A 12500-nucleotide genomic window follows, 5' to 3' on the forward strand; every position below is an offset into this window, starting at 1 on the left:
GCCAAATATCAGTTAACTACTATTTTTTTGGCCAATTGTCAGTTAACTGTTAACCCCATTAGCACCCTCTTTTGTCTCCCTTTGAGAGAGGGAATTTCAGTGCGAAAGAACTTACAATTAGCATGACCACGATAAACTCCAGCAGGACCTACACCAGCTTGAGGAATGGGCGGCTATGTGGCAATTTAAATTCGCCCCTAGTAAATGGTATATCATCTCGATCGCCATTTCTCGTACACGCTGTATAACAGTCCCCTAGAGGGAGTTACGTTCCAGAAATACTTAGGGGTCTACATCACCAACTCCCTCAATTGAACAAAGCAGGCTGCGGTGGTGAAAAAGAAAGCGAGTAAGATCTTAGGCGTACTCCAAAGGAACTTCGCGTCTTGTAGCGCTGTTGTCAAGGAACGGGCATATTTGTCCCTGGTCCACCCTGTATGCGAGTACGGCTCCGTTGCTTGGAGTCCATATACACAAAAAGACATTATCTGTGTTGAGTCCGTTCAGCGTCGTGCGGCGCGCTTTGTTTGTAACGATTACTGTCGTTCCTTGGGTTGTCAAGATCTTGAGACACGTAGGAAGATCACCGATTTGGCAATGTACGGATATTTTTCCCAAACGACCCACGCGAAGTGCACTGTCCCTATTTGACCCGAGGTAGTGCACAGCACCCATTCCAGTTCCAGCGTTACTCATCTACCATTAACGCGCACAAGTATTCTTTTTTCGTAAGAACTGTTCCCGCTTCGAACACTTGGTCTCCTGTTTCCGTATGTGCTGATTCCGTTGCTGTGTTCCATTTAAGTAGTTGTAATAATCAAGAGATTATCAAGGTAAGAGAAGTAATCCCTCATACTGGCCTTATTCCCATCGTAATCCCTCTTAGGTTATTTTTAGATGATATCAATTTTCCCGCGGATAATGTTACCGCGCGCGTTACGTGGAAGTTTCATGGACGAGGGAAAGTGCAACAAATTCTGTACGATGCCACTCTCCGTTTTCAAAATTGAGTTTCATGGCCTGATAAAATTCATTGTCTGCAAGAACATACATCCTTGGAATTGCTTAACTGCCTAGTTTGCAGTGATACCAATTTGAAGAATTTCCAATCTATCAAACCGTGTTAAATAATTTTGACATATGCAGATATGTTTACCTTGGTTGCATTGCGTTACTTGTCCATTTTAGTGCGCACTTTCTCATCGTCTACAAAATTCTGTCGCTTACAAAACTCGTCCTTGTCAAGATACAGTTTGCAATCATATATCATGGAAATCGGTTAACTGTATAATTCACTCTGATACTAATTTTACGATTGTCTAGTGTAGGAAACCCTGTTAAATAATTTTGTAAAAGGGAGCTATATTTTACGCGTGCGTTGCAAATTGACTTCAATCCGATCTTACGTTTTTAAAAATTTTTATCGTGCGGTCAATTAAAATTTTCCTGTCATGTGTGGTACTGTTTGAAAGCGTTAGCTGTCTAATTTATGAATATCATAGAATTAAGTCACCATAGTTTAAGTCCGCAAAGAAAATCGAGAACGCGTTGACCAAGTCAGGAATATGTTACTTGGTGACTGTAGTCCGCGATATTTCATTGTGTACAAAATTCTGTCGCCTATAAAACTCGTTACTTTCAAGATACAAGATGCAAAGATATATCTTTTAAATCGCTTAACTGTGTTGTTTACAGTGACACCAATTTCAACACTGTCCAATGTACGAAACCGAGTTTAATAATTTTGAAAGATGCACGTATATTTAACATGCGTGCTTTGCAAATTGACTTCCATGCGATACCACTTGTTCATACATTTTTATCGCACTGTCTGTTCAAGTTTTCCTTTCATGTCTGATATCTGTCTAATTTATGAATATCTAAGAATTAAGTCGTCATATTTTAATCCCGCGAAGAAAATCAAAAACGCGTTAGCCAAGTCAGCGATATATTACATGTTGACTGTAGTCTGGGAATTGCCAATGTTTACAAAATTCTGTCGCTTATAAAACTCGATCCTTTCAAGATACAGGTTTCAAACATCTATAACTGAAATTGCTTAATTGTCTAGTTTTCAATGATACCACATTCAAGGTTGTGCCATATACGAAACCGTGTTAAATCTCTTTTTAAGGAGACAGCTATATTTAACATACGTGCTTTGCAAATTCACTTGAATCCGATAACACGGGTTCAAAAATTTTTATCGGACGCTTGATTCAAGTTTTCCTTTCATGTTTGGTACTGTTGTAGAGCTCTATCTGCCTACTCTATCACCGTATCAGAATTAAGTCAACATCTTTTAATCCCGCAACGGAACCCGAGAATGCGTTTATTAAAGTCAGAGAGATCGTACTTATCGACTATAGTCTTCCATTGGCCATTCTGTACAAAATCCTGTCGGTTACATAACTTGTTCCTTCCAAGATACAGGTTTCAAAACATAAGTCATTGTAATCGGTTAACTCTGTATTCAACAAGTCACGTTCGTCCACAAAATGTACATATACGATTGTCTCTCAACATCCTCAGCCATTTTTGTTTGATGGTAAATCGTGAACGACGCGAATCATTGCGTGGGAATTCGCTCAGCTGTCAACATTGGTAAAAATGAGGACATGTGATTGGCTATCAGTTAACCCTCGTGGGAATACCGGATCTCGCAGGAGATCTAAAAATAACGTAAGAGGGATTACGATGGGAATAGGGCCAGTATGAGGGATTACTTCTCTTACCTCATAATCTCTTGTAATAATTTAATGTGTTGACAATTTTTTTTTTCATATGACTTGTAATTTTATTTGTTATTATTTAGTTATTTGTTTTCATTTTGTTTATTTATCTCGCTGTCAATGTCATGAGCTTCCGTGTACTGACCGTCCATTGCCAGATTAGCTCGCTAGAGGCATATATATATATATATATATCAATTAAAGATTAAAGATTAAAGATTGTATTCGAAAATCCTTGGGATTTTTCCCAAGAGGAAGTGGAGCCAAGTTGCTATATCCTCACCCTCTCTTACAAGTATTGCTGTCGTGGTAAATCGACATTCTCTACTAATTTTATGCGCTGATGTCAGGAAGGATTTTGTCAACGAAACCATGTTTTAACCTTGTGTTTATCTCTTCGACACTCCAAACTCTTGGCTCCTGTGAAGATCTCCTAAAATTTCTTTTAAAATGTTCTTTAAAACTTCGGTAAAAAGAAGAAGTATTAAAAAAAAGTTTTGGCAGATTAATTTCGCTCTATGTCGAGCCTCTTCAATGCCTTTGTTAAAAGATTATTCTAAAACCCAACAGTTCTTTAAGTTGTTAACAACCATGCCAATGACCTAATGCGTAAGATGCAGTACTCGGGGTATAGTAAGAAATTTAGACATGAAGTACTATTATCAGCGGTTAAGGCGTACAACAAGATTAACGATAACGATAAGAGAGGAATAAGACCCATGTACAGACCCAGAGAGTGGAAGAGAGAAGAGCGGGAGGAAGAGAAAAAGAGAAAGCAAAGAGAGTGGTATACAAAAGGAGGCTATGACTCTGTCATATTCATCCCTGTCACACCCAACTCTGAACTAAAGAACAGGATGCAGAACGAAGTGAAAAGAGAAGGTTTCAAGATTAAGATAGTCGAACAAGGAGGCACGTCACTAAAGAGACTGCTACAAAGATCCGACCCCCTAAGACATACGTCGTGTGACAGAGAAGATTGCTTGGTGCGCACGGGAGGGGATGGGAAGAACGCCTGTGACACGAGTAATGTCACATACGAGATAGAGTGTGAAAAATCTGGAGATATATATGCAGGAGAAACCGCCAGAAATGCATATACTCGTGGAAAAGAACATCTAAAACTCCTGGAGGGGAGAAAAGAAGGTTCGGTGCTGTGGAGACACTGCAGAGAGAAACACGAAGAAGAAAGACAAGTATTTAATATGAAAGTTACGGGATCATACAGAAATGACTCGATGACAAGGCAGATCGCAGAAGCCGTGAGAATGAAAAGTGTTCCACCTGAACGGCTAATGAATAATAAAACGGAATGGAATTACTTTAAAATCCCAAGGGTCGTAGTAGACAAAGACTGACCCCACCTTTTTAGCTGTTGGGTTTTAGAATAATCTTTTAACAAAGGCATTGAAGAGGCTCGACATAGAGCGAAATTAATCTGCCAAAACTTTTTTAATACTTCTTCTTTTTACCGAAGTTTTAAAGAACATTTTGAAAGAAATTTTAGAAGATCTTAACAGGAGCCAAGAGTTTGGAGTGTCGAAGAGATAAACACAAGGTTAAAACATGGTTTCTTTAAATCGACATTCGGTCTGGAGAAAGGCGAACCGTTGCTCCGAACGCCGTCGCCGATCCAGATTTTCCCAGGGCATTTTAAGCCTTTCTTCCACAGTGATGCCGCGCCATGTTTTAAAGTTGTTTTTCTGGTTGCTATCCGTATAATTTTTCGTTGGGCTTTCTTGCACATGCATCCTGCACCACATTTCTTCTAAGACTTACAGTGCGTTCACTGAGACCGGGGCCATCTAGATAATTTACAGTAACCGATCCCATAGTTACCAAAGCATCACCGGTCAACGAACAAGTTGTGATTTCATTGTTTTGTACCGGACATTTATTCGCTGGATCTAAAAATGTCGGTGTCTTTTTTTTCTGCCCTCTGATTGCTTTTCATTATCTGGGTGGCCCCGGTTTAAGTGAGCACAATGTAAAAGATAGGAAAAAACCGAACTATGCATATGCTTAAATTGAAATGAGGGTTGCTTGAAAATGTAGTGTTAAGGGTCCCCCCTTATCATCCTAAACACAAAGTGACATATAATAAGTGTCGCAACCGTCTTGTAGACTTTCCCCTTTGGCATGCCTTATTAAACCTAAGACTGAGTTTGCGTGAAATCGAAGGAGTGCCTGTAGAACTTACTTGTATCTAAGACTATTGTATAATCAAGGGAGGGACAACAAGTTACACCCTTCCTGAAACACATCGGTTGTATTTCGCCACGATTAAAATCGCCATGTTTAGTGCGAAATGCCTCCCTTTAACGTTCCAAGCAGTGTAAAAGGCCATATGTCATCTGACCTAGTTCAATGGTTCTTAAAAGTGGCCTGCAGGTGAGTGTACGTTGGAGCAACCGAACAATTCAAGTAATCGGAACATATTAGACTCGACTCTGTTCTATAACACGCGCAGTTTTCCGTGTCAATGACTGTTTTGTGAAGTCAACGCCATGTATTTTAGTAACCATTCCGCTCGATAGATCCCCGGCTCTTAAGAGCGTAGTTTTCCGCATGGATAGGAAGCTAAGAAAACGATGGATTAAAGCAGTAATTTCGTTGTGGTCTCCGTCGAAATTGAAATCACACGCTATGTAATCTTTTTCGTTAAGTACCAGAGTCAGCTGTGGCATGTGCACTGTGCCCTCAAGAGGCAATTTCCAACATTCCTTAAAAATTTCATTAAAGACATTCCAGGTCGATTTTGCCGCAGGTAAGCATCAGGAGGACTGGCTTCACGCAGAGGACTCATTAAAAGAAGGAATTCATTTTTATGTTAAGGTTAGTGAAGTTTAATTCGATGTTTTAAAGTAGCATACATTGATCAGAAAATGGCCGCGCAGAAATGAAAAGGAGCTCTGAATAGAGGTTTTTTGATGGCGTGAGATATTCTTGTGAAATGTTTTGATTATATCGTTCTCAGATGCTTGGTTCTTGCCCAGTAACTCGAGCGCAGGGTTCAGGATGTACAGACGAAGCGGTGCAGACGATTATTACAAACACGAAGAAGGTTTGTGACTCTTGCTTCGATTGCATCACGCAGAGAGGAAACGAAAAGAACCCATTAACCTTAACCTTTCTTTGTGGGTTTTTTTAAGTTTTCCTCAGGATACTTGTAGGGAAACTCACTCTGACATTTAGCTGGCTTACAATTCACAATTAGCAAAATCTTAGATGGCTAAATCTGAATAAGCTCCTGAGAAATTTTAGAAAACTTTGTAGAGAATTTTCATCGCACTCTGATACTCACTTTCCAGCAATAAAAAATGGCGGCCGCCAAATTAATTTTTGAGTTAATGATATTAAGCGTTTAAACTAGACAAAATACAGGGCGTTTATAGATGGCCCTTTTGTTGCCACGGTAACCTTTTTACGTCACATTAATGATTGCATTGTTAAGCAATTATTGGGTTTCACTTGATGCCATAACGTTACCGTTACGTCAAACAGTATTGTAGAGTTAATCCTCCCAGTAACACATTCCTACCAAGTTGGCGAGACTGGCTCAGTTGAATCACCTTAAAGGAGCACTGTCATTCTAAATTTGCTGTTTTGGGATCAAAACTGGGTAAATATCTAATTTTAATTGAAATTAGATTTTTATTTGGATTTTTACCCAGCACGCACGAGCTGAACCACTTACAATAATTTAGCTCGCATGCATGCACGTACAACATTCCCGACAACCCACTAACAAGTCTGTTTTAGATAAGAAATGCGTTTATGACACAAAGAGATTCGTATTTTATTTTTGACAACTTTCTGACGACACCGTCTCCAAACTTGAAAAAACTGGCCCGTTTCAATCCATTTCCTTTCTCTCCATCTTTGGCTGCAGACAACAAAGAATAGCTTCAGTGCACTTCAATGGTTATTGGCAACAAAAGTACAGCATTATTTTTAGGTCTTCATCGAGGCAAAGACGTGTTTTAGTGTTCTAAAGTTTGACTTAAATAGCGTGACACTGCCCCTTTAACTAATTAATGCATTATTTGATCACCATGCTTTTGATGTCTGATTATTTTGAAAAAAAAAAGAGTGGTCTTTAATTCACCGTTTAAAAAGTCCAATGTAGAGTAATTGCTTTTGACAATAAAAACTCGAGTCGTGATTGATTGATTGATTGATTGATTGATTTTAAAGGCGAAAAATAATCCTGGCGGTGGAAGTCTTCAGAAGGTTTTAGTGACTGTTTCAACCCGAAAGCTATTAATTCAAGACATGGTTACAAAGGTACGCTACAATAAAACACATTTCACCTTTTCTCCTTCTCATTTCTTTTTTAATGGACCGGAAAAGTTACGTCAAGTTGAGTTGACGTAACTGATGGTCATTCGCATACGACAGATAGTGAGAAACAAGGTTGTGTGTGTGCTTCAGCGTGCGAAGCAAGGGTTCCGGTGCGAACGAATTGTCCGCATTGAGGCGATAATCAGCCTCTAATTACACCAATTTTCGGGCACAAAGAATGGAAGAAACGAACTCTTTCGAGCTTTGCTTTCGCATGCACGGGAACGCTTGCCACGTTGGCCAGCAGTCTTTAAAGGGAATGATAAAATATATGAAGTTGGGCGACTGTAGATTAAATTGGAAAAGGAAAGGAAAGGAAAGGAACTTTATTAAAGTGTCCAGTCGTTCTGGCGCTGGAACAATACTTGGGGACACTGTAAACTGAAATTAACCATTAACGCAAAGTCAAATGTTGGTTTTGGAAATAAACTAATAATATTAGAATTTGAAGAACCAGTGTCCGCCTTACGAATTGGCCGGATCGTGTGCCCTTTTATCAGGTGAAGCTATGACCTTGGTCCAATACTTCACAAATGTGTCAAACTTCAATCTGGGATCTTTTTCCCAATTACTGTAGTATGCCGATTTTGGAGATGGTTAATCCGGTGATACACGGTTCAACATTTGCTGATCAACAAATGCTGCAGCTGTTGTTCAACAAATGTTGATTAGTGTGTTATGCCATGTTGAATGTTGAAATATGCCATTCCAACACGTTGAACGTTGTTGAACGAAAATAGAGATCAGCTCTATTCCGTTCAACACGTCTGTGCAACATGGTTCAACATTTGTTGAGCAACAAACGTTGCAGGATGTTGAACCGTGTGTCATCGGCTTTAGAATGCGGTGTTTTTGTTCAAAGCCTGACTGCTTCTCTACTTTGCAGGAAAAGGTAATGGACATTCCTATTTATCGGTAAGTGTTATAGCTGCTTTATTGTGAAAAAAAATTTTGCATCAACCAGTTCAGGTTGTTTATTCATCCTTCTCCGCAGTTCTTTAAAGACCCTAAGTATTGGTCACCCGGGCCGGCATTGAACCCGGCCAGACCTAAGTGCTCTACCAACATTTACCAGCTCATTAGCTAAAAGACAGTATTTTGGTGGAGGCACAGTGGTGTAGTAGTCACTGTGCCGAACCCCTGATGCTAAGGACGCTGGTTCGAGGCCTGGGTTTATCGTCGTTCGGTTTCCTTGGAAACCGGGAAAAAACCGGGAAAAGCCGTGTGAGCCTCAGCGGCTCGTGTGCGATTTATATACCATGCCTACTTCACCTATTTGCTATGAGCTGGCACACAATAACTTAGCCATTTAGGGTGTAGAAATAAAGTAAATTATCAACTTGCACCTTTCCAGTAAGAGTCGGGATAAAACAAATTGGTTAATAAAATTTACTTTTGTTTATCATTGCCATTTCTTCGCTTGAGCGGAAGGACAACTTTGCCGTAATACAACAGCTACGTTCTAGGGTGGGGTATGGTTGATGTAGTCACATGTTCAGTCCATCTTGTCCTTTACTACCCTCCCAGGATTGCTTGCCTAAGCAGCTATAATTAACAATTATTCCATGAGCGCACGTTGGATATGAGATGGCAAATAGCCAACGAGGCGCGTAGCGCCGAGTTGGCTGTAACCAGTCTCATATCCAACAAGCGCGAATGGAATAATTGTTTATTAAATTCCTTTAAACTCCAAAAGTTTAGAAAGTACGAAATGCGAGCGAAAAAAGCGAGCAAATCCGAGCGAAATCAAAAAAACTTGATGAGAACCGATGCGATGTCGTGTAATTAACACCTTATGGTCAGACAGACGCAGGCTCATCACAAAAACATTTCTTACCTTTTCGCGTACTTCTAAACGTCGGAATTTAACCCAGCTGTCCATAAAAATTTTTTTTTTTGCTTTCTTCAGAGAGAAATTTCGCTTTCCGGCGAAAAAACTTTTAGCTTGGCAACACTTAGATCAATCATTTACCATATATAAGGTCAAACCAAGGTATATGAGCTGGTAACCGAGATTGAGTGAACCAATCAGAGCACGAGAAATGCATTATCCCAGGTTAAGAATTTAATAATCTGCATTAACCTATGAGTTTTCTTGTTTACAGCATCTCTTACTGTGTTGCGGATCCCTACTACACCAAAGTGTTTGCTTTTATTTCTCGTGAGCAAGGACGAAGAGAGCTGAACTGTTACGCTTTCCTCTGCAGCAAGGATTCAATGGTACTATAAAAAGCCTACGTAATTAACATCACCACTTGAATGCACCTGTTGTTATTCTCATAGTGGCCATAATGGTGCCCCTAAAGAAGAAAAAGCTGCTCTGTTGGTGTGAGATATGTCCGTGACATCGCGATACCGGTGCGACGCTCTAACCAACTGAGCTATGAAGCCATATATCATTTCATCGTTGATTCATTCATCACGGGAACATTACAGTCCACAAATGACCAGCTCTCAACTTCAGTGGCGTCATAGCTCAGTTGGTTAGAGCGTCGCACCGGTATCGCTAGGTCACGGGTTCAAACCCCGTTGAAGTCCTGAATTTTTCTGGCTTCTTTGCGCAATTTCTAAAATTGCGTTTATAACTGCGAGGATCATAGCTTCGCTTGATTTCATATCCACAGTTCAATATGTGGTTCATTTCATCATCAAAGATAACTGTTGGATTTACCTCGACCTACGAATGATGCTATCCTTAATACTTGCCTGATTGATGAAAATAGGAAGCACATGCCAATATTTGGCATGAAACCTGATTACTTGCATTTCTGGCCCCAGTTGCTCAGGAAAAGTCACTATCCAACAATTTCAATGTGTGCAAAGATTTCAGTATTTACTCGTGTAATCTTGAATGTGTACACTCTGTGCACATTTAAGTAAAGGCGTGAAAGAAAAACAGGCAACGTTCAGGTTGTTGCAATGTCTAACGTGAAGTGTATTTTTTATTCTGGATAGTGAGTTATTAGGGAGCCTACGCAAGGACAATATTATTTCCCGTTATTGTAATAACTTCGTTATAACCTCAAGTCGTTCGGAATGAAAAGTGTGTATTAACATTGCTTGGCGACGGGAGAAATGTCAGGATTCGACCTCCGTAACACCTGTCGGATGTTCTACCCATTGAGTTACTAGAACTCTTAGGGAGCTAGATCGTATTTTTTTAGGTCCTGGATGGACAATATGTCCCGCAGGTCTGCGGGCTGTACAAAATGATGCGCTGACAAATTTCGCATCTATGGATGTTTCGAAGGTCGTAGGTTCGACTCTTGCCGAGGACTCTGATTCGTCAGTTGTCCTTTCGTCCGTCACAGAGCAACTGGTTCCCATCCTTCCCGCGGTCGCATAACACCTTAAACTTCCATAGGGAAGATGTCGTTGACGTCACCCATAGTCATTAATGTGCCAACCAGAACCCCATTGGCTGTCAAATTTGAATAACAAAAAGCAATGTTTGTGTACAGATATCTTCCCTGTAGTTTAATTTGAACGGTGGATGCTGTTTACAGTTAGCATATGACGAACGCGTTTCCTGAACACTATACAGCTCGCTACTCGCTTACTATTTTAAAGAAGTGTTTTGGTTTGGGTGGGAGGAGGGGACGAGAGGGGGGGGGAGGGGGTTTGTGTTTGGGGGATTGGGTTTAAGATCGGAATTCCAAGCCGTGAAGTTTTACTTTGCCTCAAGTTCTTGGCTTTCTCAATTTCAAGCCTTTAAGTAAGGAATCTGTGATTTTTCATACAAGGAAAGGTTACGTTTATACAAACGTTGGCCGTGTAGCACTTATATTTTAAACAGAGTTAATTGAATAGAGGGTAAATCTAGCACTTCACAGTAACCTCTATTCAATTAACTCTGTGATTTTTTAGTTGTGTTAAGAGCTTGAAACTTATTAGCCGGCCATACGAAGATGTAGAAGCAGCAATGTGTCAAGTGATGGAGCGCGCACGAGTTGAATTCAGAACCTTGCAAAGTCAGTGGATCGAAATCGAGCTCAAATTAAGTACCATAACCACTGACCGACGCTCTTTTCCTTTATTCCTTCACTTGTTACTTGTGAAGGAAAGGTGATGAAGAACGTTTGCTCTCGCTCTCTTCAATATGGGCATTTTTTTCTCGCGTATGCATTATTATTGTTGCGCCCGACGCACCAAGCGAAAAAATTAAGAGGGTTAGTTTCTAGATAAAGTGTAATGCTGCGTCGGTGTTTTAAATTTATCGGTACTAACAGAGCTGGGAAAAGTAACTTGATTGAAAATCTGACGTTTCAAGCGAATCCTTCGTCAAGGCGAGGCAACGAAGAGCCGCTAACCCTCTCTCCCGCTGTCAATTTACTTTTATCAATTCAGTTTATACTACCAGATTTTCATAAAGGAAAACGTGATTGCTAGTGGTACAATACAATTCTGGACCTCTTGTCTGGTCTCCAGGCACAGGCCATGGCGTTGACTATTGCCGATGCCTTCAAGATTGCCTTTGAATGTCACGCAAGAGGAAAAGCCGCAAATAATGAAGCAAGCTCTGCAGTTGAAAAGGCCGGCAATAAAGGAAACAGTCAACAGCCCGTTTCTGTGGCTAACAACGGGAGCGGTGATATATACGCCACGCCTGTAAAAGTCAAACAGCCTCCCGCAGATCCACCAAGCATTCAGGTCACGGACGATTACGCCTCAGCAGCAGCTGCGGTGCAAGATTCGGGAAGAAAACTTGAGGCATTGGTAATGTTGCTCTTTAGTTTTTAATTGTTCTGATCACACAAATCTGAATTAATTTAGCAAAAGGACTTCATGTTGCCGTGCATCGGTTCAGTAATACATCGCACACTTCGTCCACTTTGAACCTTTGTGATTGCGAAAAAAAGTGGCATGCCATCCATGGACAAGTTGGTCACGGCATGATGTTCTACCTGAACTGACGATCGGCAATATGGAATGAATTTGTTTCATCAGATAAAGAAAACAGTGATCAGTGTTTTTTTTTCCGTTTTGTCCTGACCTGATTGAGAGTTACTTACATGTTTATTTTCCCTACTTCAGCACTTGACCACAATGTCAGCAATATTTCTTTTGCTCTTTCGTTTGCCCACGCTAAAAAAATGTCACTTTTTAACTAAAACTTTCCACATACGGTTGGAACACTAGTGAGAGCACTCTCCTTTCACCAATTCGCTATTTTCACCAGTCCCATAATACAGTTCATTTTGGGGGGTTATTTGCATTAAGACAATGGATATCCAGTTCACTGAAGCATAATACAGTGCCAAGAATAAAGAACTTGTCTTGTTTTATGTAAAGAACCCCCAAAGCATGTTTCATTATGGGATGGGGGAAATGGCGATTGTGCCAATGCGTTTGTTATGTCTCTTCTTTGCTCCAAGTAGTTTTTCTCCGGGTATTTGGTTTACGCTTCTCATCAAAAACTCATTC

The 12500-nt window shown here is 40.4% G+C and overlaps 1 protein-coding gene across 1 annotated transcript in view; it reads left to right on the top strand.

Moving 5' to 3' along the window:
• LOC137997097 (low density lipoprotein receptor adapter protein 1-like) overlaps positions 1–12500 on the top strand; it is a 23473-nt gene that overhangs the window by 5891 nt on the left and 5082 nt on the right. The window contains exons 2-7 of the mRNA XM_068842868.1: positions 5500–5567; positions 5710–5796; positions 6930–7019; positions 7963–7991; positions 9182–9296; positions 11505–11792. Of these exons, the coding sequence (XP_068698969.1) occupies positions 5500–5567; positions 5710–5796; positions 6930–7019; positions 7963–7991; positions 9182–9296; positions 11505–11792 (677 nt within the window). The remainder of the gene's footprint in view (positions 1–5499; positions 5568–5709; positions 5797–6929; positions 7020–7962; positions 7992–9181; positions 9297–11504; positions 11793–12500) is intronic.

This window comes from Montipora foliosa, chromosome 3, assembly GCF_036669935.1.
Source record: "Montipora foliosa isolate CH-2021 chromosome 3, ASM3666993v2, whole genome shotgun sequence".
Taxonomy (NCBI): domain Eukaryota; kingdom Metazoa; phylum Cnidaria; class Anthozoa; order Scleractinia; family Acroporidae; genus Montipora; species Montipora foliosa.